The sequence below is a fragment of the Ursus americanus genome, chromosome 14 (assembly GCF_024610735.1).
Source record: "Ursus americanus isolate L20-20 chromosome 14, mUrsAme1.1.p, whole genome shotgun sequence".
NCBI lineage: Eukaryota > Metazoa > Chordata > Mammalia > Carnivora > Ursidae > Ursus > Ursus americanus.
This window is the reverse complement of record NC_142140.1, coordinates 54,889,638-54,917,566: the sequence shown is the minus strand read 5'-3', so window position 1 is coordinate 54,917,566 and position 27,929 is coordinate 54,889,638. Positions and strand designations below refer to the sequence as shown.

Below are 27,929 nucleotides of genomic sequence, written 5' to 3'. Positions count from 1 at the left end.
TTCAAACCCCACATTGAGCACAGAAGAAAGAAAGGAAAAGAGAGAGGAGAGAAGGAGAGAGAAAGAGAAAGAAGGAGGGAGGAGGGGAGTGAGGGAGGGGAAGAAAGAAAGGAAGGAGGGAGGGAGGGAGGAAGGGAGGGAGGGAAGAAGGAAGGAAGGAAGGAAGGAAGGAAGGAAGGAAGGAAGGAAGGAAGGAAGGAAGGAAGGAAGGAAGGAGAAGAAAGAAAGAAGGGAGGGGAGGAGAGGAAAGGAAATTTAAGGAAAGGAAAGGAGAGGAAAGGAAAAGAGAGAAAGAAGAAAATTGTCTTGGGAGGTCGGGCTCTTGGTCCCCCACACTTCTCTGTACCTGCCTCTAGAGCTTCTCCCTGCAGATGCATTTGCTCCAAGAAATAAGAACAGTGTTTGGGGCACCTGGTGGCGCAGGCGGTTAAGCATCCGAATCTTGGTTATGGCTTAGGTCGTGATCTCAGGGTTGTGAGATGGAGCCCCTGTCGGGCTCTGTGCTCAGCAGTCGGCTGAAGACTCTCTTCCTCTCCCCTCTGGCCCTCTCCCCATCGCTCTCATTCTCTCTCAAATAAATAAATCTTTTCCAAAAATTTTAAAAATCGAAACTGAAAAAAGCAAATAGACAAAGCTAGCGCTGGCTAAGGCTATATAAGGTAAAATCATTCAGACAAAAAATGCAGTCTGCACATTTTGAGGCGAGGAAGATGGAACTGGCTGGAAATAATGAAATTCACAAAGGGCAAAGTTGGGCGGAAAAATTTTGTAAGGAAAAAAAAAGGACTGAAAATTTGCACAGGACAAAACATGCCGATGGGAATCATTTTAGTAAAATGAACACAGAAGAAAGAAAGAAACATGGGAACAGTCTGATGACTGTAACTGTGCTGTATCAAAATGGATCAAATTAAGTTACCCTAATGGAGTTGGGGCCTTTCTCAACCACAGATGCACTCACACAGGGATGGCTCTGACTTGGATTCCGCGTCTTGTAAGCATGGACTCAAAATATCCTTGATGTTTCACACACCAGCTGGCTCTCACCGCCGGTCATGCTGGGCGTGTTCATTTCCTGTGGCTGCCTTAAACAAAGTACCACAAACAAGATGGCTTCAGTCAACAGAAATTCGTTTTCTCATGTTTCTGAAGGCTAGAAATCCAAAATCAAGGTGTCAGCAGGGCCATGCTCCCTCTAAAGTCTCCCCGGAAGATCCTTCCTTCACTCTCCGTAACGCCAGCCATCCCTGCCATTCCTAATCACCCCATCTCTGCCCCTGTCATCACATGGCCTTCTCCTCTGTGTCTGGGTCCCTCTTCTTAGGACACCGGTCACATTGGATTGAGGGCCCACCCTACTCCAGTATGACCTCATTTTAACTTGATTACATCTGCAAAGACTCTCTTTCCAGGTAAGGTCACAGTCACAGGTTTCGGGTGGACATGAGTTGGGGGGGGTGGGGGACACTATTCAAGCCAGTACACTAGGATAAGCTCAGATTTGGGACCTATCTCACCCACTTTAAGCACACGCAGCTCTGCCCTCCACACATGAAGGAGATGAATTTTATTTTTAAAAAGGTTTTATTTATTTGAGAGAGAGAGAGCATGAGCAGGGAGAGGGGCAGAGGGAAAGGGAGAAGCAGACTCCCCGCTGAGCAGGGAGCCCAACTTGGGGCTCAATCCCAGGACACTGTGATCATGACCTCAGCCAAAGGCAGATGCTTAACTGACTGAGCCACCCAGGTGCCCTGAAGGAGATGAATTTTATTTAATTTTTTTAAAGATTTATTTATTTATTTATTTATTTATTTATTTGAGAGAGAGAGTGCAAGGGCAGGGGGAGGGGCAGAGGGATAGGGACACTCAGGCTCCCCGTTGATCAGAAAGCCCAATGTGGGGCTCGATTCTGGGACCCTAGGATCATGACCTGAGCTAAAGTCGGTCATGTAACCAACTGAGCCACCCAGGAGCCCCAAGGAAGACGAATTTTAAACTCTGTAGACAGGAAGATTCCTTTCCCAAATTGAAAACGAATTCCCTTCCCTGAGCAGAAATAACGAAGTTGCAAGACACTTGTCCCATCTGCCCTCAACAGCTAAGGGAGAGAGGCCTCCCGGTTGACTGGCCCACCCCCCACCCTTCTGCAAGTTCTTTATTCATACCTGACATCCTCTCAGCAAACTGCAGAATGCATTTATGTGCCCTGCAGACACGCTATATGAGGCATTGCTTGGGCATGCTTTGCACACAGATCCACTGACCCACAGAATATCGATCTGAAAGACAATGGAATATGGAAACTCCACTCAATTCCCTGCAGGCTGTGAAACTATAGTCTTGGTAGGGTTAGGATTCTTTCCTGGTGAAAAGATCCCCACCTTTGATGAACACCTATGAACACCCACAGCTTTAAAAGTTCTCAAAGATATATGAAGATTTATTTTAGAGAGAATGAGCAGGGGGAGGGGCAGAAGGAGAGGAGGGGAGAGAGAGAGACAGAGAGAGACAGAGAGAAGCAGACTCCCTGCTGAGGACAGAGCCCCATGAGGGGCTCGATCTCACGACCCTGAGATCAAGACCCAAGCCAAAATCAAAAGTCAGGACGCTCAACCAAGCCACCCAGGTACCCCTCCAAGATATATTTTTTAAAGTGCATTTGAACCAAGTATCTGCAGAAGTACTTTAGTCCTTGCAGGGAACCCTGGGGTTTCTGGGAAACATCAACCACCTTGGTCAGCAAAGCAGGCAGCCAGGCTTTTAGCAGTGATGTGATATTTGTGTATTTGACAAATCCCTCTGGGTGAAGTGCTAGTTATTTTTCTAAATAAAGCCCCATTTTATTTACAATATTTTCCATTTCAGTATTTCCCTGATTGGCAATGTCTCTTCTATCACTAAATTTGTTTGAATTACAATATTCCCCAGTCATCTGTCCTATTCCAATAGGTTGTTCTATTCTTCGATCAGCACCCCATTGTTCTTATTTACTGTAGATTTATAACTTTTCATATCCAGTGGCCTCCTCTCCTTGATATGTTCACTGTTATTATTCTAAGTGAAGGGACATCCTTCCTGGCATTTCAACTCGGACTTGCTCTAATATAGTTTATATCCTAAATCCCCTCTGGACTGAGACTCTTATTAACTCAAAAGTCTGCTTTCTGCAAAAGCTTCTTTTCCAGGGCTGCCATGTATAGCCGTGCAGGTTGTACACGATACAACTACCTGGTCTCCAGGGACATCACAGTCCTATACACCAGATTTTCATATTTACAGTATTTTGTTGGTTTTCTAAGATGCACATTGGTTTACATTTCTAACATCTCTGAAATTGAGGTGCACCTCACGTGGGTGACAAGCTGTACCTTAATCAGCAGTGCGAGAAACTGTGATGTTACACCATTTCTGGCAAGACTACACAGCTAGTAAGAGGCAGAGCTGGAATTTGAATCCTGCAAGACCAGCCCACAGTTTAATTTAATGCAAGGGCTTGTGCCCCATATTAGGAGGGAACCCTGGGTCCACTCATTTGGAGGAAGAAAAAAAATGTTTTGACCGTAGGGTAAGAGCATGTGTGCGGGTGCTGGTAAGCAAAAGCGAGTGGGTGGGGTGGGATTGGAGAAAGACCCACCACCCCTCCCTCTTGCGCAGCTCTTCCTTCTGGAGGAGATGCGAGAGCGCAAGTTCGATGGCTTTGCCCGCACCATCCAGAAGGCCTGGAGGCGCCATGTGGCAGTCCGGAAGTACGAGGAGATGCGGGAGGAAGGTGAGAGGCTGCAGATAGGAGGCTCAGAGTGGGGACAGGTGGACTGGGAGGAGCCAGGCCATGACTTCTGCCCCTGACCTGGTGTTCCCACAGCTTCCAACATCCTGCTGCACAAGAAGGAGCGGAGACGGAACAGCATCAACCGGAACTTCGTTGGGGACTACCTGGGGCTAGAGGAGCGGCCAGAGCTGCGTCAGTTCCTGGGCAAGAGGGAACGCGTGGACTTCGCTGACTCAGTCACCAAGTATGACCGCCGCTTCAAGGTGAGGCACTAGCAGGTGGGCACCTCTGGGACCCTGGCCCCAGCCTGGCACCCCCGGCAGAGGTATACCCTCACCTGGCCCAGACACACCCGTCCACAGGTATACACTCAACTAGTGTAGATACGTCTGGCTTTTAAATATGCCCTCGCGTAGCCCAGACGCACCTGTCCATCACATCTTCTGCGAGCCAGACACAGCTGTCCACAGTTACACACTTACCTCACCCAGAAGCCCTGACCAAAGGCCACCCCCACATATCCTGGACACACCTATCCATTAGGTATACCCTCAGCCAGTCTAGATAGATCTGTCAATCAGACATATCTTCACGTGGCCCAGATACACCTGTGCACAGGTACACTCTCTTCTGGCCTGGGCACCCACGTCCAGCAGGTATACCTCCACCTCTCCTGTACCTGTTCGCTGGCCCAGAAACCCCTCTTGAGCCAATGTACCTTTACTTAACCTATTTCTTATATAATGTAACTCCTCATATACCTTCATGTGGAGGGAAATGCTCAGCTGACCTGTCCTTCACCTGCTGGCACCACTCCCCTGCCTGAGGTGGATCCCCTGGAGCCGGGTGGCCCAGGCCCAGGGCTCCAGCCACTACCTCTGCTCTTGCATCCTCACAGCCTATCAAAAGAGACTTGATCCTGACGCCCAAGTGTGTGTATATAATCGGGCGGGAGAAGGTGAAGAAGGGACCAGAGAAGGGCCAGGTGCGTGAGGTCCTGAAGAAGAAGCTGGAGATCCAGGCCCTCCGGGGAGTTTCCCTTAGGTGAGGCCAGGCCCTCCCCTGCCCCAGTCGCCCTCATCTGCCCCCTTGTCATCCTCAGCTGCCCTCATACTTCTCACCCCATCTGCCACTCTGACCATCTAACCTACCAATATACCTGTCACCTTCCCCTGCCCCCACACTCATGATCCTTATGTGCCAAGAGCACCTGTCCCCTCACCTGACCCTTCTCTATGACCACCTTCCCAGCTCCTTGCCACCTCTCGCCTTTTCCCCCACCTGCATCACCCCTCACTTCCCTTCACCCGACCCTCCCCGTCGCATCTCACAAGTCAGTCAAGCCACCATCACTACCACCCTCACCTGCCTTTCCTCCCATCCCTCCCCCAGCACAAGGCAGGACGACTTCTTCATCCTCCAAGAGGACGCCGCCGACAGCTTCCTGGAGAGCGTCTTCAAGACGGAGTTCGTCAGCCTCCTGAGCAAGCGCTTCGAGGAGGCGGCGCGGAGGGCCCTGCCCCTCACCTTCAGCGACACGTACGCCCCCCGCCACCGTCCTCGGGCTGGGCTGGGCACAGCGCCCCCTCTCCCGGCCCGCGGCCGCGGCCCTCTTGGGGAGTGGGCGTCCCCGCAGCTTCCTCCTCTCCCACAGACTACAGTTCCGAGTGAAGAAGGAGGGCTGGGGCGGAGGTGGCACCCGCAGCGTCACTTTCTCCCGTGGCTCCGGCGAGGTGGCGGTGCTCAAGGCCAGTGGCCGGTCCCTCACAGTCAGCGTGGGCGACGGGCTGCCCAAGAGCTCCAGTGAGTCCGCGCAGCGCTGGGGGCGGAGCCAAAGAGGCGGGCCCTATGGAGGCGGGGCCAGATAGGGGGACTAATCACGGCTGTGGGGGCGGAGCCAATGAGGCCGGCCCGGAGAGGGTGAGGGCCGTGGAGGGGAGGGTCGAGAGAGACGTAATAGAAAGGACTCGGCCACGGAGAGGGCAGGGTCAGCGAGGTAACCAACGAATGGGAGAGAAATGTGGAGGGGGCGTGGCCAGGGAAATGATCCCTCCCCAGCAGTAGGCGGGCCTAGAGAGCCGGGCTCTGGGAGGCTGGGCCAGTTACTGGGCAGAGCCACTGTTCCAATAACTACGAGGCGGTGCCGATGGTACCGCCGGGGAGCCGGGGGGCGGAGTCTGGGGCGGAGCCACAGAGTGGACTGGACTTGTGGGCGGGGCCAAGAGCCTGTTGTGGTCTGGTCACCACTCAACTTCCCATATCCTTTCCCCTTTCAGAGCCTACACGGAAGGGAATGGCCCAGGGAAGACCTCGAAGATCAGCCCAGGCCCCTACCCGGGCAGCCCCTGGGCCTCCCAGAGGTGAGGAGACGTGTCTTCCCTTGCCTCTTGTGTGCTCCATGACCTAAGCCATGCCTGCCGTCAACAGATAGAGCGGACCACTCTATTCTCTGCCCAGAACTCTTCACAGCTCCCCGCCTTCCACAGAATACAGACTAAGCTTAGTTTGATACTCAAAGCCCTACAGAAGCCAAACCCAGCTAACCACCGACCTCTTCTCTCCTCCCATCTTATACTCCTGTCACACAAGCTACCTCGTATTTCGCCAATTTAACAAATTTGTTCTTATCTCCAAGCCTTTGCTTGGGCTGTTTGCTCCTCTCATCTCCCAAATTCCTACTTAGCTTGAGCGCCTATTCATCCTCCAAGACCCACCCACAAAAGCCCTCCTACAGAAGAGAATGGGGGAAATCTTACCCCTGCAGAGCCTCCCTCTGGGTCGGTCCTTACCATGCTGGGTTGAACATGTGGCTGGCTGCCTCCTCCCTCAGACTGGGATCTTGGAGCTAAGTCCTCCCCAAATCCTACCATCATCCTGATAAATGTCTCCACTCTTGCTCCTGCCACAGGCCTGGACCACAATGGGGTGCCTCCTTCTACCAGAAGGGGGCCCCTGCCCCTGGAGATCACACCTGGAGGGGGCTTCCAGCAGCCTCTCCGGGGCCCTCCATCCTCAGCCCTGAGGGCGAGCAGACGCCCCCGGGCACGGCCGCCCTCAGAGCACAACACAGAATTCCTTAACGTGCCTGATCAGGGTGTGGCAGGGTAAGTGAGGAAAGAGGGCAGCCGCAGGAGGTGGGCAGGGGGCAGGGGAGTGTCTGGGCTGTGACGAGCACTCCCTGTGCCCACAGCATGCAGAGGAAGCGCAGTGTGGGGCAGCGACCTGTGCCAGGCGTGGGCCGACCCAAGCCCCAGCCTCGGACGCATGGCCCGCGGTGCCGGGCACTGTACCAGTATGTGGGCCAAGATGTGGACGAGCTGAGCTTCAACGTGAATGAGGTCATCGAGATCCTCATGGAAGGTGTGTGTCCCAGGGCAGAGGGGGGAGGAGTCGGAACCCTGACACAGTCAGGCAACCCCGCATTCCTGCTTACCTTCCAGAGGAGAACGGAAGCAACCAGCCCCCACCAGAGATACTCTCTTCAGGGCCAGTGGCTGCATAGGCTAAAAGGACTTGGGTCTAGAGATTCCCTCCTAAGGCACTCGGGGGGCCTGGCCTCACAGCAGCATGCCCAATCCCCTAGGCCTCATTTTTCTCTCCTGTCAAGCACAGGGCTAACAGCAGAACCTACCTCAAAGAGACCCCTTTTGAGTAAAAAATGGGTTGGTTGTGTCTGGATGGCCCAGGACATCTTCCCACCTTAGTCCCCTGGGCTGCCCCCACCCCCCAGAGGGACTTGGAACTCAGCAGCACCCTCTGCGGGTAAATGGGGACCCCCAAAGGGGTCATTCACTGGTCCACCATGGGGAGTGAGGGGAGGCACCTGTAGAAAGAGATTAGGGATGAGCACAAGAGAATGGTCTAGAACATGACAGAGTGTGAGGCAGTGGCAGAAAAAACCACGTGTCAGTCGCTCCCTCTTTTCCATCTGTTGACAATTCTCTTTTCAGTGTTTGCCTTCTGCCATGCCAGTGGCAATGAATAAAACAGGTGGGGACCCAGCCTGAAGGCTTTCTCCTGGGTGGGCTGGACACCGCCTCACGCTCCCTTCTCGCCCACAGATTCCTCGGGCTGGTGGAAAGGCCGGCTGCACGGCCAGGAGGGCCTCTTCCCAGGAAACTACGTGGAGAAGATCTGAGAGGGGGCCCGGATTCTGCCTCCTGCCTGCCTGCCTGCCGGGGAGCCAGGCCCTTCCAGCGAGGGCCTCATTTTCCTTGGCCGCATTAGCCAGAAGGTCCAGTCCTGTGGCCTCCAGCCCACCCCAGCCCAGCCCAGGCCCTGGGTCTGGGGGTCACCACTGCAGCCACCCCAGGGCCCTGGCCTCCCCCATGTCACACGCGTTGCCTCCTGTTTCAAACAGGGCTAACAGCAGAATCTACCTCCCAGCTGCCTTGTGAGTATAAATGAGTTGTGTCCTGTTGGCAAAGTGCCAAGCACAGTTGGGGGCACCTTGACAAGTAAGACTCCTCTTCTTCTGTCATCACTGAGGCAATAAACACTTGCCAGGTCAAAGTGTGAATTAATTTACTGAGCGCTAACCAGAACTACTCCCAATGCTGAGGGGGGAGCCACAAATACCCCACTGCAGGTGCAAAACTAGGGGCCAGGAGAAGTTTTGCCACTTGTCCAAGATCCCACAGAGCCAAGCCTTGGACTCATATATACCCCCACCCCACTTCTCCCCAAACTGGAGTTTGTCTCACTTGCCCGCTTACCCACTCTTGGCCATTTGCATCCCAGCCTTCCTGCAGAAAATAGTCTGGTGGGTCCTGTCAGCTTTGAATCTGCAGCCCTCAAACCCATCCCGGACCTGACTGGACCCTGAGGAAGGAGGCAGGTCCCACATGGCCCCTCACAATCCAGCCTGGGCCACCCCTGGCCCCCGAACACCCCCCCCCCCATGTCGCTGCCTTCATAGCCCTCACTCACCTGGGGTCAGGACCGGTTCTGATACTCCAGGGCCCTGGCTTTCTGCACCTAGTGTCATGGATTTAGGGGGTGAGCCTGGCTACTGGTCTCCCCAGATGTTTTCAAGCCAGTGATGGAGTCTGAGCCTTTCAGAACTCCCTGTAGATGCAGCTGGAACTGCTGGGGCTCCTGCCATGGTCTAAGCCTAAGCATCCCGACTTTCCAAATGGACACCCATTCTGGGCTCAGACCCTCAAAGAGCAGCCGGTCTGGGAGAGATGGAGCCAAACCAGTAGGATCAGGCCTGGGCCAGAGAAGGGACAGGGGCTGGGTCAGGGGAATGGGATGCAGAGAGTGTGCATTGCCGGAGGAGACAAGAAGGAAGAAAAGGGCTTGGGGTCGGCAGATCTTGATGGCCAACACCACATACAGCGATCCACACTGTGACAGGAGAACTCCAGGCAGAGGACACCTATCCAACTGGAGGATGGGAGATGAGGTATCAGGGAAAGACTGGCCAGCAGCACCTTCTGCAGGATCTGAACCCTCTCTCTTCCATACCTACCTTGGGAAGCAAAGCGTGGCCCCCCCCAAAAAAAAATCCCCCAAGTTTGCAACTGGGTCTCAACAGCTCTTTATTACCCAATCATGATACAAAAGCATTTAGCCAGTCCCTTGAATGTCCCTGGTTTCCTCCATCTCTGATTTTCGCCCCCCCACAGCCCAACCACCAGCGTGTAGGTCTCCCTCGGCAACACTGAGATGTTTGGACAGGCTGGGGAGGAAGTGCAGGAGCCATCGACTTCATCAGCTGGGCATTTCCTGGTGCTGAGGAGAAATCGGGGCTTCCACCTCCTTCCTCACTCCTTGAACTCACCATGCAGGCTGCCTGCCCCCCTGACATTTTGGGGTACAGCCCTAGGGCCCCACTGCCATGGAGGTCACCCCATTTACAGGAAATAGGGCCTTCTGGGCCTCACATCTAGGTTACAGCATCTTCAGACTGGAAACCTCAAAATCACCTTGGCCCTGCCCACTCCACAGCCCCACATCCTGTTGACTTACCGAATTTCTTAAGCCTGGCCCCTCCTCTCCCTTCCTTGGGTCCATGTCCTTCTGAGACCTCACCCCACCCTTCCCCAGATTGCACCAACCTCCCCTCCACACACAAACACACCTCCACCCTGCGTCAAACGATCTGGGTTTTTTTTAGATTTATGAGTTTTTAACTGTATTAATGATAATCAAAACCACATTTTTAAAAATTCAAACAGCACAAAGCATATGAAAAGTCTGTCTCTCCCTCACTTGAAAATCTCTGTTCCCCTCCCCACTTTTTTAATGTCTCCTTCTAATGGTATTCTCTGCATATAAAGGCACATAGGTACATCTTATGTACACAGATGCAAATACACTGCACATAAAGTCTATACTTGCGCAGAACGCAACAGACACCTCTTGAGTGTTAAATAATGTATTATAGAGACCTGAGATCAAAGATCCACTTTACCATCCTCCCAACTGCCCATCCTCCAAACAAGATGGTGGACCTCCCCCTGCTAAAAATACATCAATGATGAGAATAGAAATCACACTTCTCTCTGGTTCACGAGGTCCTGTGTGACCTTCCCCGCACCAAGTTCACTTTCTGACTTCCACACTTCACCTCCACTCTGTTCCTGCAGTGAGCTGATCTCATCACTGGTCCTTGAAAAAGACAAGCTTGTCCCTCCCCACCTCAGGACATTTGCACAGCTATCCACTTCCCAGAGTCCCTTGACCTTCCATTTGCTCACTCCTTCCTGACCATCAGGTAAGAGTTCAAAACTCAACTCACAGAGACTTCTCGCCCTTCTGGGTTGTTGGTTTTTTTCCTCCCCTTTGTAGCACGTAATATCCCTAAGGTGGTTTTCTGCATTTGTTGACTCACTGTCTGTTTCCCCATTTGAAAATGTGATCAGGCCCCTGAGGGCAAGGATGTTTGTTCTGTTCACCTCTGGGTCCCCAACGTCTACACACCTAGGCGCTCAAGGACCGTAGGATGGATAGGTGACTTATTCCACGCCAGTCCACCCAGGGGTCTCCATCTTTAGACTACGCCTGTCCGGAAGACAAACAGCTTGCTTCCTGCCCTGGCTATCACAGGGGGCCCATTCCAATTCAGAACTGAGTGCACTGACAATTTTGACGATCACTGCCAATTTCTCTCCAAAGAAGCGGCCCAATCAACACCACCTCTTCAAAAAGGAGAGCGGCTGAGAGCTGGTCACGGGACGGCAGGGGATAAAGATACCCATTTTGCAGACGGGAACAGAGGCCCAAAAGGACTTTACGCCAGGATCTCTGAGCACACGGTCTTTAAAGGTGCGCTCTTTGATAGGCTGCGCTTGCAAACTCGCAGCGCCGCCTACACAGCTCTCCTCGCGCAGGACCCAGATCTCAGGCCCCGCCCCCTCGAGGAGCGCTGTGCTCAGGACCTGCCCTCGCTCTCGCGAGATCTGGGAGGCGGAAAATGGCGTCGACGTGAGCGCCAGCCGGCGGCCGCTCAGGCAGTCGCCGCAGCCTCAGCCGGAGCCGCAGGAGCCGCAGGAACAAGAGGTTGAGGCGGGTCGAGGATGGTGAGCGCGGCGCCGGGGTGCGGGCGCGGCGAACCAGTGGGTACTGGCGGGGCGCGGCCCCGTCGCACGCGCACCCTCCCGCCGACCCCGCCCCCACATCCGGGCACTCTCCCGTCGCTGGCTGTCACTTGGGGCACACCCCACCCCCGGCTTCCTGGCCCGGCTTCGACTGGGCCACACCTACAGGACTCGGGCTCCGCCCCTGTTCCTTATACAGCCGGGCCCCTAGCACCTCCGGGTTCGACTACACAGCTCGAGCCGGGCCGGTATATATATTTCCGTCCCCAAATAGTCCACTTGATCCCTTCTGGCCCCTCCAGCATGTTTTCGTAGCGGCGCCCTGTTCGGAGCCCTGTCTTTGTAACCTTCGTCCCGCCCACACCTTGTAGGCCACGCCCCTGCCGTGTAAGGGGCGTCCCCCTGTCCCAAGTTAGGGACGAGGGTCTGCTGCTTTCATGAGTAATTCCTGACAGCTACCCCCTTCTGCAATTGGCACACCTCCCAGCTCCCTCCCAGAGCATGGAACACAAGGGGCTCAATCCATCCTTATCCCCTGCCCTCCCCTGACGGTGACTCCTTAGAATGGGGGCTGACCGGGTGATTTCTCGAGGGCATTCGCTGCTTCAGGAATGTCCAAAGGTTTGGGCGGGGTGGGAGGGGTTCCCCTGGCTGGCCCAGGCCGACCTGGGCCCAGAGGGGTTCTCCCTGCCTTTTCCTTCCACTAGGAGGAGGAACCCTCGGGGCCCAGCCCCGACATGCCGGCCACTGCAGAGTCCACCTTCAGTGAGACTGACAAGGAGGTGTTGTCCCCCGTTGTGGCCGCAGCAGCCAACTCCTCTTCCATGGGGGAGGAGCCAGGCCCTGAACGGGCAGCCACACCCCCAACATGGGACCGAGGAGGGCCTGGAGGGACCCAGCAGGGTGCCCCCTCTGCTCCAGACAGTGTTCAGCCTGGTCCTGGATCCAGCCTTGGCCCGATCAGCACAGTCTCTGGGACCAGCGAGGACCTGAGGCCTCCCAGACGACGCCAACAACCAGGTGATCTGTGATGGAGCCTTCTGGGGGGTCACAGGCCTTGGAACAATAGAGAGGAGTACAGAGTATCCCAGACTTGGGCCCCATCTAGAGGGAATCACCACTTACTGAGCACCAAGTGTATGCAGGCTGTGGCTACAGTGATGAGCCAGCCAACCCAGCCCCTGCCCTCTGGCAGCTCAGTCTGGTGGGGGAAGCAGATGGTAAAGGCCCTGGTAAGAAACCAGTAGGGTAATTCCAGCCTCTTATATGTCTCTCTGGGGCAGAACTCGGGACAGCGTGGACGGGGGAAGAGTGGGTGACACCCCCCTTTCTGTGCATCCTGCAGGGAAGCAGATACCCTGCTCCAGCCCTGGCTGCTGTCTCAGTTTCCCCAGTGTTCGCGACCTGGCACAGCATCTGCGTACCCACTGCCCACCCACACAGTCCCTGGAAGGTAGGGCCAGAGTAGGTGGTGGGGAGGCAGTTTGGGGTGGGAGGCAGGCAGAGCCTCCAGGCCAGCCTTGGCCACCCCTCTCCACTCCTCTGTCCTTCATTCCTGCCCTGCCAGGCAAGCTCTTCCGCTGTTCCGCCCTCAGCTGCACCGAGACCTTCCCCAGCATGCAGGAACTGGTGGCACATGGCAAGCTGCACTACAAACCCAACCGCTACTTCAAGTGAGACCCTGACTATCCTGACTTCCACTGGTGCTCGGTGATCAGGCCCCAGGCAGCTCCTTCCACCCCTGATTTGATTGCCACTACCTGGGGTCAAGGCCTTTCTCCCTTCCTCCTCAAGGGGCGGGCGAGGGTGGGTGGAGGGTGTTGAGTCTGGCACTGGGCGTGGCTCGGGCAAGCCCTGCCCTTACCTGCCCAAAAAGAGACTGGTTACTGGAGCGAGTCACAGGGACCCGGAGGGCGGAGCTCGGAAAGGGCGGGGCATACGTGGTGTGTCTCCGCCCAGTCCCTCCTGACCTCTCTCGGAGAAAACTGGCCACCTAAGTCAAAATTGAGACTTCCTTCCTCGTTTTCCCAGGGCAAGGACCCGGATGGGTCCGAAGGGTCGCGGCCACATTGGGGGGCGCTTAGAGCCAGCTTCTCTCCCCGCAAGTGGGGGATCTGTGATTTGGGCCTTAGGCTCCCTTAGCTTACTTACACCCTCGCGCGGCGGCTCCCCAGGTAGCATCGGATAGGCCTTACCCTCGTCCCCCAGGAGACCTAGCCCAGCCCTGTGCCTGCCCCCAGGTGTGAGAACTGCCTCCTGCGCTTCCGCACGCACCGCTCGCTCTTCAAGCATCTGCATGTTTGCGCCGAGCATGCGCAGAGCCCAGCCCCGCCGCCACCCCCCGCCCTCGACAAGGAGCCGCCGGCGCCCGAGCGTCCCCCGGAGTCCGACACTGCGTCGGCGCCGGGCCTGCCGTTCCCGCTGCTCGAGCCCTTCACGACCCCCGCCCCTGCCCCCACTGGGCCCTTCCTGCCCTACTTGAACCCCGCGCCCTTTGGCCTAAGTCCCCCACGCCTGCGCCCCTTCCTGGCCGCGGCGCCCGGGCCGCCCGCCTCCAGCGCCGCAGTCTGGAAGAAGAGCCAAGGTGAGTGTGGGAACAGGGCCGCCTGAAGGGTGAGCTGAGCGCACCCAGACTTCTGACCTTGACCCGCCCGTTTATCTCAGGTGCCGGCGGCAGCCCGCGAAGACCCCAGGGCGGCTCCGACGCGCCCTCAGGTGCGTGCAGGTGACCAGCAGGGAAGGGTGGAGGGGATTTTTCTGTCCTGCGCCCTGCTGGGCCCAGGGGATGCTGGGAGGCAGCGTTGCCTACCTCTTCCCAGGTGGCCAGAGCTGCTACCCCCGAAATACAAGATTTTTGCCTTAAAAATTACTGGCCCCTGATCCTTCATCTGCGCCGGCGTTTCCGTGTAAAACCCGCGCCCGGTTCACAAGTCCTTCCCCTGCGGTGGTTCCAGGGATAGGAGTGGGGGATTCGGAGAAGTCAAGTTTAGTGCCCCCCCATTACAGGAGGGAACACGTTCGGGAGCAATGCATCAGCCAGGCCAGACCAGCCAGGTGCCCGGGAGCTGACGGGGAGGCGGGGAAAGGTCTGACTCGCACTCGTCCACGTCCACCGTCCCTGAGGGTGGACGGGTCTTCCGGGGCCGGGACTGACGGGGCCCCGCCTGCCCGCAGGGCACGCGGCCCCGAGCCGCATCGTGTGGGAGCACACGCGCGGCCGCTACTCGTGCATGCAGTGCGCCTTCTCCACGGCCTCGCGGCCCGCCATGACACTGCATCTGGAGGACCACCGCCCCATCGCCCCCGCGGCCCCGGGGCCCGGGCAGCCGCGCCCCGACGCGCGGGCGGGTAAGGCGGAGGAGCGCGTGGGTGGGGAGGGCGGGGGCCCCGAGGCGAGGGGCGGGGCCGAGGCTCAGGCGCCCCCTCCTCCTCTGCCCCATCCAGACCCGGTCCCGCTAGCACCCAAGGTGTCTCCGCTGCTGTCAGAGGGGGAGTGTCCGGTTTTCTCGCCGTTCTGAATCCCGCCGCGGGGGGGCTGGACTGTAGGGTGTGGGTAGTTTTGTAATTTTAATGGGGCTTAAGATGGAGGGGGGGGGACAATAAAGGAGGCGCGATGAGCCAGCCGGTGCTGTGTCTGGGTCCCTTGCCCCTCCGATGCGCAGCCGGCCAGTCTAGCAGTCCTGGGGTGCTCACACTCTGAGAGGGGACAAGCCTCCCTTCACCCTCACTACTCCCCTGTCACCTTAACACTGGGACCCAGGTCTCCAGCGCAGTGCTACCCTATCCAGCTGTAGTTGGGACTGCCAGTGCCCCTTGTCCCAACATTTCCAGAAACCAGATGGGATGTCAGTCAGTAGGACAGGCTGGGAGGCTGGTCCTGAGAAAGTGCTGGGGCTGGCCCTGCTGGAACCCCCCCCCCCCCCGCCAAATCCCGAAGCCAGTGCTGACTTGGCAGGTTACAGGGTTGAAGTGGTGGTGCCAGGGCCCCCAGGTCTGGGCACGCTGGCAGCCCGGGGGCTCTGGTTTTGCCTTTGTCACTGTCCTCCAGACCCTCATCTTTGGCTGCCTGCTTTCACTTCTGCCCCTATGTCACCTCTGAGGAGGAGGGTGGGTCAAAGCCAACCTTAGGGAGCCCGGACTCCCTCCCTTCTCACCCGTCCCCTTTCTCAGTCTTTCAGCCACGAGGATCTCCTCTTCCCTTCCTTCATGGAAAATCAGTCCTGGATCAGGGTTCAAAATCTGGGGCCACACTGCTATCCCAGCCCTGTTGTCACCAAAACCCAGTGGGCCAAGCCTCCTGAATGTGGAAGTCCTGTGCGTGTTGTGGGCAGCCACCCCCAGAAGCTAGTTTTACCTCCTGCATCTTGCTGTCTTCCAGCCCCATGGTCCCCTGGCCTAGGCCCCTGACCCTCTTCCCCCTCCTCGGGTACCTGAAGCAGTCCCTCCTGCCCTTCCCCCCAGTCCGAACACCACTGCAAACAGGTCTCTTCTCATGCCTGCCTGGTAGCCTTCAGTGGCTCCCCACGGCTTTCTGGATGAAGACCTTGTTCTAATAACCCACAAGTCTCCATCCGGAACCTCCCCATCCCCTCCCCCATCCCTCTCCTCTTCCTCCTCCTCCTCTTCCTGGGGAACACAGACCTTCTAAGAGCAAGAACTCCCGAGCCTCCTTGCAGCTGAACAGCTCCACGCTCCAGAGGCCCTTCTGCTTCTGAAGGAAGGAGCTGACCTGAGTACCCTTAGGATCTGCCCACCTGTGTGGCTGCCTGAGCTCTCACAAGGGGCTTCAGGGCTGCAACATCATCGATGGGGTTGTAGCTGAGACTCAGCTGGCTCAGGCCAGGTGTCTGTTCTGCCAGCACCTCTGGGCCCATGCTGAGGCAGGTATCGCTCAGCACCCGCTGTGGGGCCACATGGGCCATCAGGGGACCTTGGGGCTCCAGGTGCCCTGAGCTTTCCTCTTCCCAGCTGGAAGCCTGGAACCAGGACTTTGTGACCCTGGAGAAGACTCAGCCTTCCTGCATCTCACTTTGCTAGTCTTTAGGATGGGTGTGTCATGATGCTTACTCCCTGGGGTCCTTATGAAGATTCAAACAAGGACTGGGGAGACACGCTGGGGGCTTGGGAAATGTTTGTGAGTGATTCACATCCCTCTGGCTACCAAGCTCATGGCTGCCTGGGACACCCCCCAGCAAAGAACGCAGGAAGGAAGTGGCGTGGGATCAAGGGGCCCATATTACAGCTAGAGAAGGTGAGGCTAGGAGGGTAAGATGACTGAGCCAGGCCCAGTTCCAGTTCACTGATGCTGTACCACCCTAGAAGCCAGCGACAGTTCCCATCTATAAGAAAACCCAGGCAGTGAGGCCCGAAGGGCACCCTCCCCTTTTCCCACATCTCCAGGGACAGGGTTCAGTCTTCTCCCCCAGGACCCCAACCTGTCTCCAAGGTAATCAGAATCCCTTCCCCCATCAGTCCCTCTCATTCAGCCACCCCTGAATCCAGGCAGTGCCACTTCCCAGTCTCTCAGGACCTTTCCAGAAAGTTCCAGAGCCAACATTCTTGATCCAGGTATCCCACCCCACCCCATCACCCATGTAAATGTAACAGCCCCTCCCATGGAGACAGTGTGTGCCCCCCCCACCCCCACCCCAGCAACCTCTGAAACTCTGCTCAGAGGCCTAAGGAGCTGGATCATACCTGGCCTGGGCACCCTGCTCACTCCAAAAGTAACATCCTACCCTTGCCCCCTCCCAACTCATGTCCAGCTTTTTCAGCTCGACTGGGAAATCTGCTCCCAGTGTCTTCCTCAGCCCCTGCCCTCCCTCTAGCCAAACTGATCCCAGGGAGGACGCGCCTCCCCCAACTGCAAAAAGCCTGGCCCGGCTCCGCCCAGCAGAGGGCGCCCAGGAGTATCAGTCTTGAAGGGAGAAGGACAGGCCAGTGTATCAGGGCAGTCATCCACTTTGCTTGGGTGCCCCAACAGGGGGCAGGCTGATAAGAGACCGTGGGTTTACGTCGAACAGGCTGAGCCTCTCCAGGTGGGTTACATCAGATGAGTCCGGCCAGGTGCCCAACCACCGTCCGGCAGTTGTCCAGCACCAGTGCCAGCACCACCAGACTGGAGGAGGGGAAATAAGGCTCCTAGGTGCCCGTCCCAGAACCCTTCCTTTGACCTGGATGCAAGCACCCCTATCCTGGGCCTCCATGCACCCCTCGACCCCCAGGATTGGCTGCCCACATGCTCAGTCCTCCTTGACTGCGTGCACTTGGACCACTTGTGGTTGAGCGTGGAGACCACCACCGCATCTGTCTCCGGACCATAACCAGGGCAGCCAGGCATGCCCCTGCTCTTGCGCAAGGATCTAACACACCCGCTCTGGCTCCCCACCCCCACCTTCCATGTGCTCAGAACCCCAGGACCCCTCCCTAGCCCAGAGTTTCACAGGATCGCTGGAGCAAACACCTCCACACACACACACCCCTCCCCGCCCGGGCACTGAAACCCCAAGGCAGACCCTAGCCCGCACTCACTTCGGGCTTCAGTTTCCTCAGCCCTATTTGTGGAGCCTCCTGTCCAAGTTCATGGCCACACTTTGCAGACCAGCCCAGGGCCACCAGGAAGGCTCCAAACACAAAGGGGAGGTGGGGGGAACACCTCCTCAGGGCCGTGGGGGAATAGGGCTTGCCAGACAGAGACCCTACAAACTTTGAGTTCCAAGCCGTGGGGTATTCACATGGTGTGGCTGGCCTTGGAGCCTGGGAAGTCCCCAGCTTGTCACGGGCGTTTAGTCCTTTAGCTTACCTTGATGGGGCACTTACTGTATGCTCTTGGCCAATACTCGTCTTTTCGTTCATTCATTTCCCTCACTCACCAAACACCGGGAGGGTCTGTGCTGCCTGGACCCAGAGACCCAGGGAAGACCCACTCTCATCATCCCTGGTCTCCCAGGACTCCTGTTCCAAGGGGACCCACATCTGGGAATGTGACACACGGGGCATGCCTGCTAGTGCAGGGATGGGGGTGGGGATGGGCCAGCACAGAGGCTCCAGAATCCTCCAGCTGTGCATCTTAAGGTGGACACAAACAGGCGGAGTCCTTTCCGACTGTGCAGCCTGTGGCCTCCATGGCAGGGAGGTAATGAACGGCTCCAGCTGGGAATGCAGTGTCCTCAAGACTGACTGGATCCTTCTACATCCTTGCTACTCCAGGGCATCACCTGGGATGTTTAAAAATCTGAGGCTCCACCACGGACCTGAGGCAGAACCTGTACTTTAATAGGGTCTCAGGGTGACTTGCGGGCACATGAGAATCACCCTCAAAGTGTTTCAGAAATCCCCAGGCTCGGGGCACCAGGTTGGCTCAGTCAGAGGGGTGTGAGTCTTATCTCGGGGTTGTGAGTTCAAGCCCCAAGTTGGGTGTAGGGGTCCCTTAAATAAGCTTTTTTAAAAAGAAACCCCCAGGCTCAGGCCAGTTAAGTCAGAATGTCCAGGAGCTTCCTTCCATCTTTTCGTAAACTCTAAAGCTATTTCCATGTATAGCCAAACTTGAGAATCAGGGCTCTGCACTCTCCCCCGGTCTGTGTGCCCGAAGTCACTGACCTCCTGCAGACCAAGCCCTGTGGTTAGGGCTCGCTGCCACAGCACTAGTTCTGCCCGCCCCCTTCGGCCCCTCTTCACTACTCTCCCTGCTGTCTCCATTTTCCGCCCTGTCCTCAGACTCCCTTCCTCCCCAGGGGGCAAGGCCTTAGCTACTACTCACCCAATGCACCCACCCCCAAATCTGCCATCCCAGCTGGGCCCTCTGCCACCCACAGCCGCCCACGACCCATGTGACATCTGTCCCCATAATAGGGAAGTCTCGCTCAGAGCTGAGAATCCAACGGTGGGGAAGTGTGGAAATGAGGCAGGCGGATGAGGCAACAAGAGCCTGCAGAAGGGCCTCACCCATCACGCTCTCCCAACTCCTGAGTCTCCTGGCCCCAAGCTGACCATGCCCCTTACCCCCCAGAGAACTCCCCCTCCCAAGGAGGCCTTCAGGGCCTGGCACGGAGTCCTCCCTGGGGACCAGAAGTCAGCCAGCCCCCAGAACCACAGAGAGTCAAGCAACTGGTGACCATGTTGGGCATGTGCTGACAGCCGATGCACGAAGCACGGAGACCAAGGAGACAGTAGCAAGCAGGACAGGAACTCAAGTGCCAAGCAGGATCTGGGGACAGGCAGGGGCTGTCTCCGCCTCCTTTTCTTCCTCCTCTGCCCTCCCCACCCCGCCAGCATCCCCACCCCCATGGGGCCGGTGGAGCAGAAGCCACAGTCACTTCCTGAAGGCAGCGGCCCAGCTCGGGTCTCACTTGCCCTGTGGCCCATCACCCGCCTGCAGCCATGGTGAGTGAACCCCCGGCCCTAGGTGAGCCCCCCTACCCCACCTCAGCCCCGGAAACAGCAAGGACCATCACAAAGGCCCAGAGGTAGGCAGCAGCCAGGATGCACCACTGGGACAGCTGGGGCCCAGGCTGGGGCTAGGACTTGAATAGGGGGAACAGGCAGAACGGCCCCGGACTACTCTCCTCCCAGGTCGGCATGAACAGCAACCTGGTGACAGGAGACCAGGGTGAGCGGAGGGGCTTCCTGCAGGTGACACAGTGGGTCAAGTACACGCCACCCACTCCCCACCCCAGCAGTCACCCACGGCATGACCTGCTGACCCTGATTTCTCTGGTCCTGTGCGTGACCCGGGAATCCTTACTCCGACCCACCTGGAAGGGGGCTTTAATAGGGGCATTTCAGGCCCTAGGAGGGAATTGCTACCTTTCCTCGTTCTCTGGATGGGCAAAGTGAGGCACAGACAGGAGCACAGTCTCCACGGTTCTGCCCTCCCCCCCACGCCCGTCTCCTAGGGTCCAAGTGAAGCCAGGCGTGGGGGCTGCAGCAGGGCCCCCTCTGGTCAGAGCAGGCCTGGCCTACTTGTGCACCCGCCTGTGTCTGTGGCGGAGAGCATGGGGCCAGTCGAGACCATAGCTGGGATGGACCAGGTATGTCAGAGGTGGGGCACGTGCCCGACTGTGCCGCGGTTTGGGCCAGCCTGCCGCTTCTCCTGGGTGCTGTCAACGGTGAGTGCCCTGATCGTCAACAAAGGGTGTCGTCGGACTGTGAAACTCTGAGCCAACATTTGCCTCCAGGTCTCTCTCCACGTCTTTCTGCAAGTCTGTGACAATCAGACTGGACGTGGCCGAGTATATGCCTTTGTATCCTGTATATTTCAGTAAATATCTACTGAGCACCAGCAGCGTGCCACGCACCGGGAGGACGGCAGTGAGTGAGCCAAGTTGCTAACCTTCCATAGGGGCTGGGGTGGGGTGCAGAGAGAACACACACAAAAAAGCCAAGACACATTTGTGAAATAATGTAAAACTGTATGATACATAGTGGCAGGTACTGAGAGGAAAATGTAGGTCGGGGAGAATGGAGAGTTCTGCAAAGCGGATATCAATTTTTTTAAATGAGGGTGGTCTGGAAGGCAGGCCTAATAAGAAAATATCAGCAGAGACCTGGAGGTGGAAGAGGCAAGCAGCAGATCCTAGGGACACGTGTCCCAGGCAAGGGGCAGGACAAAGGCTGGAGAAAGGGGGGAGGGGCGGGGGCCAGGCTGAGGTAACTGGGTAAGGGAGGCAGGCAGATCGCCGGTTTAGGGCCTTCATGAAGTCTTCAGCTTTTACCATGAGGAAATGAAGAAGTGTTGCCAGATTTTGAGCAGAGGGGCTTCCTCCAGCTGCTGTGGGGGAGGTCCTGGCCAGAGATGGGGGGGCGGGGGGGAGGCAGGAGACCGGTTAGGAGCCTGGGTTCCTCCAGCCAGCATCACAGTGGTACAGGCAGTGAGAAGTGGCTGGATTCTGGATGCATTTTGAAATTAGAACAGAAGGCACTAGGGATGTGGAGCATGAAAGCACAGGGTACCTCAAGGACACTTGGAAGGCACCACCAACTGAGGGGGAGGGCTGTGGGAACAGCAGGCTATGGGGGAGCATCGGGAGCCTGAGTCCTGATGGGGGTGAGTTGGGGGCATAAGCAGTGCCTAAGTGGAAAGGTCAGGACTCCAGGGAGTCTGGAGACAAATGTGGGAGGCCCCAGCCAACAGGAGAGCGAGCCAAGGAGAAAGGGTGGCGAAGAGGAGCTAGGAGAAACCTTGTGTGAGTCCCTGCCTGACTGGCTCCATGTCCCTTAGGGGAGCCATCAGGACTTCCGGAGCCTTCAAGCAAAGTTCCAGGCCTCTCAGCCGGAGACGAGCGAACTCCCCAAAAAACCCCCGAAGCCTGAGTTCAACAAACTTCTAAAGAAGTTTCCACCACCTGAGCTAAGCGAGGACCCCAAGAAGCCCCTGCAGCCCAGTTGCACTGATCTGCCCAGGAAACCCTCCAAACCCGAGCCAAGTGAACCCTCCAAGAAGTTCCCACAGCTCCAGGTCCTTCAGAAAGCTTTGCAGCCTGAGCCTGGCAACCCTGCCAAGCCCCCTCCAGAGCCCAAATCCAGTGCCTTCCCCAAAAAGCTCCAGCAGCCTGAGCCCCACGAGGCCACCCCAAACCCCTCACAGCCTGACTTCGGTACCCTTCCCAAGAAGCCACCACAGCCCGAGTTCAGCGTGTACCCCAGAAAGCCCCCACAGCCTCAGGTCGATGGCCTCCCTAAGAAATCCCTGCCGCAGCCCGAGATCGGGGAGGTCCCTCAGACATCCCCCTGGAAGCCTGAGTCCAGTGAGCCCCACCCCTACTCCTCACAGCCCGAATTCAGTACCCTTCCCAAGAAACCCCCACAGCCCGAGTTCAGCGTGTACCCCAGAAAGCCCCCACAGCCTCAGGCCGGTGGCCTCCCTAAGAAATCCCTGTCGCAGCCCGAGATCAGGGAGGTCCCTCAGACGCCCCCCTGGAAGCCCGAGTCCAGTGAGCCCCACCCCCACTCCTCAGAGCCCGACTTCAGTACCCTTCCCAAGAAGCCACCACAGCTGGAATTCAGTGTGTACCCCAGAAAGCCCCCACAGCCTCAGGTCAGTGGCCTCCCTAAGAAATCCCTGCCGCAGCCCAAGATCGGGGAGGTCCCTCAGACACCCCCCTGGAAGCCTGAGTCCAGTAAGCCCCAGCCCCACTCCTCACAGCCTGATTTCAATACATTTCCCAAAAAGATCCCAGCCCCTCAGCTGAATGACCTCCCCAAGAAGCTCCTGCACCCTGATTTTGGTGACCTCACCAGGAGGTCCTCAGAGCCTGAAGTCAGTGTGTTTCCCAAGCGGCCGCGGCAGTCTGAATTCAAAGCACCCTCCAAGAAGCCCCTACAGCCTGAGCTGGGGAGCCTCCCCAGGGTGTCCTCAGAGCCTGAGTTTGGCCTACTCCCCGGGAAGTTTCTGCAGCCTGAGTGCCAGGGGCCCCCCCGGAAGTTCTCGCAGCCCGAGTCCAGTGCTCTGCCCAAAAAGCACCTGCACCCCGAGTTCTTTGGTGATCTCCCTAAAAAGCCACCCCTCCCCGGCTCTGTTTCAGAGGGCTCACTTCCCACTGCTGTCACAGGCTCCCGCCCCAGGCTCCCACTCAGCCCTGGCTTTGGAGCCAGGCAGCAAAGATCAGGAGCTCTCACCCACAGTGGAGGGTCGAGGCTGGGCCTCAAATCCAGCCACCCACCCCGGCGGAGGCCTCTGCCCCCAGCCAGCAGCCTGGGACCCCCTCCAGCCAAGCCCCCACTACCCCCTGGCCCCAGGGATGTCCAGAGCTTCCGAAGAGCCACAGCCGCAGCCACAGGTGGGTCACGGCAACCCAGGCAGAAAGCTGGGGAAGAGGCTCCCTGGCAGGGCCTGCCTCCCTCCCGCTCTCATCTCTCCACAGCTCTGAGGACCCGTTCTTTTGCTGGAATCCACTTCCAAGCGGGACAGACTGAAGACATTCTGCAGTGAGTGTGGGGAGTAAAGGGGCCCTGGCGCAGGTTGAGGGCTTGAAAGAGGCCCTTACCTCAGGTATTCCTGCAGGGACCAGGATGAAGTCTACGAGCTGTATGAGGACATGGAGCCCACGGACAACTCCAGCCGCAGCCCCAAGGGCAGAGGTTTGTTGGTGGTGGGGCTGAGCCCTCAGCCCGACCATCCTGCCCGGGCACCTGAGGACCATTCATTGCAAGGGCATATTCTGCCATGCTGCTGGTGTGAAGCCGAGGGACAATCCCTCTCCCTGGCAGTGCCAGGGGAGAAAGTAGAGGGCAGGAAGGGCCTTTCAGAGAAGTCATACCAGCTCCTGATGGGCAGAACAGGAGGTAAGGCAGCCCAGAGGCCAACAGCCAGTGAGCGTGGTGTGGCCACGGCAGGGGTGTGGCCCAGGGTGGAGGGAGAAGGTGTGAGAAGAGCAGTGGAAGAATCAGAAAGGACTTGGCATGTGACGCAGGGGTGAGCAGGAGCAAGCCAGCCCATGCCATGGATGAGGCCCAAGTTTCAAGCCTAACGCCTGGGTGCAGAGTGGAGGTATCCCTGAGTTGGAGACAAGGTGTCAGGTTCCACAGCAGACTGGCTGTGCTGGAGGTGACTGCCAGATGTCCAGGTCGGACTCGGGCCTGAACTCAGGCATGGTCTGGAGACAGCAACCCCTGAGCCTGCAGTCCTAGACACTCTGTGCTCTGGGGTTCCTAAAGACCCTATTGTCTCCCTTCTCCCAAGTGTCTGCTCCTGAAGAGCAGGATAATGGCAAAGCAGGTATGTCTCCAGCCCAGCTGCAGGGTTAATGCCTTCACCAATTCTGAGGGGGGGGGGGGGGAGTGACTTGCATGCAAGCCCTGTACACGACCATCACGGAACATGCACCACCGTCCCCGCCCCCGCCCCCACGGCAGCAGCATGCCCTTTCACAGATGTGGAAGCCTGAGGACCAGAGAAGCAACTTGCCCCAGTTCATACAGCCAGTACACAGGAGCCCAGGCCCTGTGCTCCCAGACGGTTTCCCTGCCCTATCTCTGGAAGGGCTTCCTACAGGGGACCCTTTTATTAAGGGTGCTTTTGGGATGCTCCCACTTCCCCACCCACCCACCCCTGCACTGGGTCTGCTGCCTCTACTACTCTTTCCCGAGCCCCTTCTGCTTCTCCTGGGCTTTCCTCAGGGGCTGCTTGCAACACCCTCTGTTAGCAGAGCTTCCTGACAGGGCTCCTCCTGCTTCCGCTCTGGTGAGGCTCTTGTGGCTGGGGTCTGGGGGCCACTCTTGGGGCCATGGACATGGGGAAAGGGAGTAACTGGCCATTCTGCTTTCAGCAGCCTTGCAGGCATAGCCCACCCCTTCCCCAATCCCCAACAGACCAGGAACATCTCCACCTCTGCTCACTGTCCCTGTCTGTGGACAATCGTCTCCCCATTCCATGCCAGTCATTCTGCAAGACTCCATTCAAATAGACTTCTCAACTCTCTCCCTTCTTGAAACACTGTATGTGGGCCCTCACCCTCACTGATAGTACAGATTGTCCCAAAGGCTACTTGGCCCTTTTCAAATCTAGCTGCCCACTCCGCCCCACTTTGGAGTGGTACCAGCCCCACTCCAGAGGTTCCTCGGCACTGCCTGGGGCTCCCCTGGAAGGGGCTGGGGCCAGCAGACCTAGCTCTTTCCCAGGATCTCAACAGGTCCCCCTCAGAGCCTGCCTTACCTGCGTGGCCTGATTAGGGTCACAGTGCCAGGAAGTCTGGGCCGCAGGTATGCCAAGTCTGCCCTCCACCACGGCGCCCGGAGGCATGCTCTACACTGTGCTGGGCTTGCAGGGGCCCTGGGGTGCCTCTGGGAGAAGGGGGAGCAGCCAGAGGGAGTGTCCTGGGTGAGACTATAGATGGCATCACCATCTCAGCACCAGGCCAAGGCTGGAGTCTGGAGCAAAAAGCTGAGGGCTTCGTGTTCTGGATCCTTCACTCAACTGCTACTCATGAGGCTCTGGCTGTAAGCTAAACCCCAGGCCAGCAGTCTCCTCCCTGAAAGGCTGGCAGTTTGCCAGGAAGTCAGCCCTCACTGGGGAGACCCCTCACAGTGCCACCTCAGCAGCAGTCAGTCCAGTCACCCCACCCCACAGCCCCTTCTCAGACACCCACTTCATTGGCTCTAAGAAATGCTTTTGCCCAATTTTTGACCCAAATCCCATGACAATTCCCAAGCCAACCTACTCTAGCAGACAGACATGAAATGGCCTCAAAAGCCTGCAAATAAATCCTGCATTTATCATTTCCAGCCAGATGACCTTGGAGCAGGATTGCTTTACCACCCAGAGCCTGTATTCATTACCCTATCAGTGAGCTGGGAACGACCGTATTGCCTACTAGCCTAAGTAATAATGTTGTTGTGACAGTTAAAATGAGGTACTGTAGTCAACAGTTCCTGCCATGCCTACCATGCGGTAGGAATTAACGAAAACAAGAGGCAATCCATTAGAACTCACAACCCAGAAGGCAGGCCTGGGGAGAAGATGGACAGGTGGGCAGGGTGGGGGCTGGGAAGGGCTGGATGTCCTGAGAACTGACACAGGGAAAGCTCATTCGCGATCAAGCCACCAGCGTCAAGACGAAGGCTGGGCTACAGTCCCTGCCCTAACTCAGCGCTCTGCTTCCAGATGAAGTGCCATCTATCCAGCAACCCCCCAGGCCACCACAAGACCCAGAACTCAGGTACCACAGGGCAATGGGCATGGAACAGGGAAGGGATGAACTCTGGGAGGACAAGAAGGGGGCCCCTGAGGAGCGCATCTACCTCAGGAGCACCTAATTCCTCAGGAAGGAGAAGGTTCCCCAGCCACAGCAGTTGCCACCCACAGACCCAAAGACTCTGAAGCAGATCCGGAAGGCAGAGAAAGCCGAGAGGGAGTTCCGGAAAAAGTTCAAGGTGTGAACACCAGAATCCTCTAAACAAGAGCCCTGGGAGTTCTGGGCACAGCCCCAACTGACCAAGGCCCCACAAATTCCATCCTCAGAAGATGGGGTTCCTGGGGTGACAGCACAAAATAAAAGCTCTAACATATCCCTCCCCAGTTTGAGGGAGAGATAGTGATTCAGACAAGGATGATGATCGATCCCAATGCCAAGACACGTCGTGGGGGTGGCAAGCACCTGGGGATCCGGCGTGGGGAGATCCTGGAAGTGATCGAGTACACCAACAAGGATGAGATGCTGTGCCGGGACACCAAGGGCAAATGTAAGTCAGCCAGGCCAGAAAGTCCTAGGGAAACCTGCTACCACCAAGGCTGAGAGCTTACCTATCCCCCTCTCTTTGCAGATGGCTACGTGCCCAGAACAGCTCTACTGCCCCTGTGAGTACTGGCCCTGACTGGGGGGCGGGGGGGGACGACACACAGGGAGGGTGGGGTGGTCAGTGGACCAAGGTGACTCTTACTGACCAAACTGCTCTCTGCTAGGGAAACGGAGGTGTATGACGATGTTGGCTTCCTGGGTATGTAGATGCTCTGGGTAGGCTAGAAGGGACCACAGTGCCTGGAAGGAGGTAAACCCCTCACCCCATTTCCCTGGGGCTGCTCATTATCTGTTTATGGGGAGAAGAGTCACTGCAAATCACCCTTCCTCGGCAGACCCTCTGGAGAGCCAACCATTCCCCCAGGAACGATAAGACCCACAGGTGTGGGTACCCAGACAACCGGCCAGCCAAGCCACCCGCTAACCCAGGAGTCTTGGATCCCAGACTGGCAGTCACAGAACCACCCAGGCTGCCTACATACATGAACCACATAAAGCTCCTATTTAAAGCAATTCCTGCTTCTTGTCTTTTCTTTCCCTCCTGATTGGCACACAGCGGAGTCATGATCCAACACTTGGGGGTCTGCAAGGTCAACCCCATCCCTCCATTGTCTCACCCTTCCGCGATAAACACCAGCAGAAAAGTGTGGCAGGGAGAGGGTGGCAAAGGTAGGACACCACAAGCAAACATGACAAGCAGTGGCTGCAGCTCCACACAGGCCGCAACAGCTGTCTAGCCCAAGTGGACCTATCTATGAGATCACATCGTGGGGGAGAAGAGGAAGGAGTGACCCGGTTCTGACACAGCCCACGTATCACATTCAGCCTAAACCACTATAGGACTAAATATGCTCAGAAACTCGCACCCTGCTTGGTCCGTCACTGCAGCGAAGAAAAGCGGCTATGAACTGAAAGTATATGCCCCCACCCTCCACAAGCACACACCACAATCCCTATGTTGAAAGCCTAATGCCCAATGTGATGCTATCTGGGTGGTGATTAGTGTCTTTATAAAAGAGGCCCGAGAAAGTTCCCCTGCCACTTCCACCATGTGAGATCACAGCTAGAAAGTATGATCCATGAACAAAGATCAGGTTCCCTCACCAGACATGGAATCTGCCAGTGTTTTGATCCTGGATGTCCCAGCCTCCCCAGAACTGTGAGGAATACATGTCTGTTGTTTATAAGGTGCCCAGTTTATGGTATTTTTGTTAGAGCAGCTGAAGCAGACTATGACAAAAGCCAAACTGGAAATGAGCCTGACCCAATGTCTGCGGCCCAGATAGCAATTGTACAGGAGGAAGAGAGACCGGCTCTCAGGACTCCCCGCGGGACCACTAGCATCTAAGCGCTTTGTTGGAGAATTCAAGTCCACTCAGGACT

At 57.1% G+C, this 27,929-nt stretch overlaps 3 protein-coding genes and 1 long non-coding RNA gene across 5 annotated transcripts in view; 3 read left to right on the top strand and 1 right to left on the bottom strand.

Moving 5' to 3' along the window:
• MYO1F (myosin IF) overlaps positions 1–8,281 on the top strand; it is a 31,766-nt gene extending 23,485 nt beyond the window's left edge. Inside the window, exons 20-28 of the mRNA XM_045774351.2 lie at positions 3,655–3,769; positions 3,863–4,032; positions 4,668–4,813; positions 5,162–5,308; positions 5,424–5,572; positions 6,046–6,129; positions 6,678–6,873; positions 6,960–7,129; positions 7,831–8,281. Coding sequence (XP_045630307.1) covers positions 3,655–3,769; positions 3,863–4,032; positions 4,668–4,813; positions 5,162–5,308; positions 5,424–5,572; positions 6,046–6,129; positions 6,678–6,873; positions 6,960–7,129; positions 7,831–7,907 — 1,254 coding nt within the window. The 3' untranslated portion in view covers positions 7,908–8,281. The remainder of the gene's footprint in view (positions 1–3,654; positions 3,770–3,862; positions 4,033–4,667; positions 4,814–5,161; positions 5,309–5,423; positions 5,573–6,045; positions 6,130–6,677; positions 6,874–6,959; positions 7,130–7,830) is intronic.
• On the bottom strand, positions 161–5,251 carry LOC148108993 (uncharacterized). Its single transcript, XR_015726731.1, has 3 exons — positions 5,135–5,251; positions 2,166–2,279; positions 161–1,085 (listed from the first exon to the last, which is right to left on the bottom strand). It is a non-coding gene; the product is annotated as an uncharacterized LOC148108993 (long non-coding RNA).
• Positions 8,282–11,156: 2,875 nt separating the features above from the next.
• On the top strand, positions 11,157–21,674 carry ZNF414 (zinc finger protein 414). Of its 2 annotated transcripts, XM_087867341.1 has the most exons (9): positions 11,157–11,295; positions 12,021–12,333; positions 12,659–12,766; positions 12,881–12,986; positions 13,554–13,897; positions 13,978–14,028; positions 14,488–14,661; positions 20,574–20,626; positions 21,533–21,674. In XM_087867341.1, exons 1-8 carry the CDS (start codon positions 11,293–11,295, stop codon positions 20,585–20,587), a joined length of 1,113 nt encoding a protein of 370 aa, XP_087723467.1. In that variant the 5' UTR covers positions 11,157–11,292; the 3' UTR covers positions 20,588–20,626; positions 21,533–21,674. The 2 variants fall into 2 exon arrangements, with proteins under 2 accessions (XP_087723467.1, XP_045630419.1); XM_045774463.2 differs by lacking the exons at positions 20,574–20,626; positions 21,533–21,674 and adding an exon at positions 14,758–14,934.
• On the top strand, positions 15,965–27,059 carry PRAM1 (PML-RARA regulated adaptor molecule 1). Its single transcript, XM_087867343.1, is given in 10 exon segments — positions 15,965–19,648; positions 19,651–19,695; positions 21,533–23,238; positions 23,315–23,391; positions 25,913–25,967; positions 26,073–26,181; positions 26,328–26,490; positions 26,572–26,605; positions 26,711–26,745; positions 26,882–27,059. Coding segments are annotated over 10 exon segments (2,313 nt in total). The 5' UTR covers positions 15,965–19,597; the 3' UTR covers positions 26,920–27,059.
• Positions 27,060–27,929: the final 870 nt, after the last annotated feature.

Excerpts from the sequence above, each read along its gene's own strand:
- ZNF414 (XM_045774463.2), top strand. Across the intron at positions 12,334-12,658 it reads CAGACGACGCCAACAACCAG|GGAAGCAGATACCCTGCTCC; the intron begins GTGATCTGTGAT and ends TGCATCCTGCAG. Across the intron at positions 12,987-13,553 it reads AAACCCAACCGCTACTTCAA|GTGTGAGAACTGCCTCCTGC; the intron begins GTGAGACCCTGA and ends GCCTGCCCCCAG.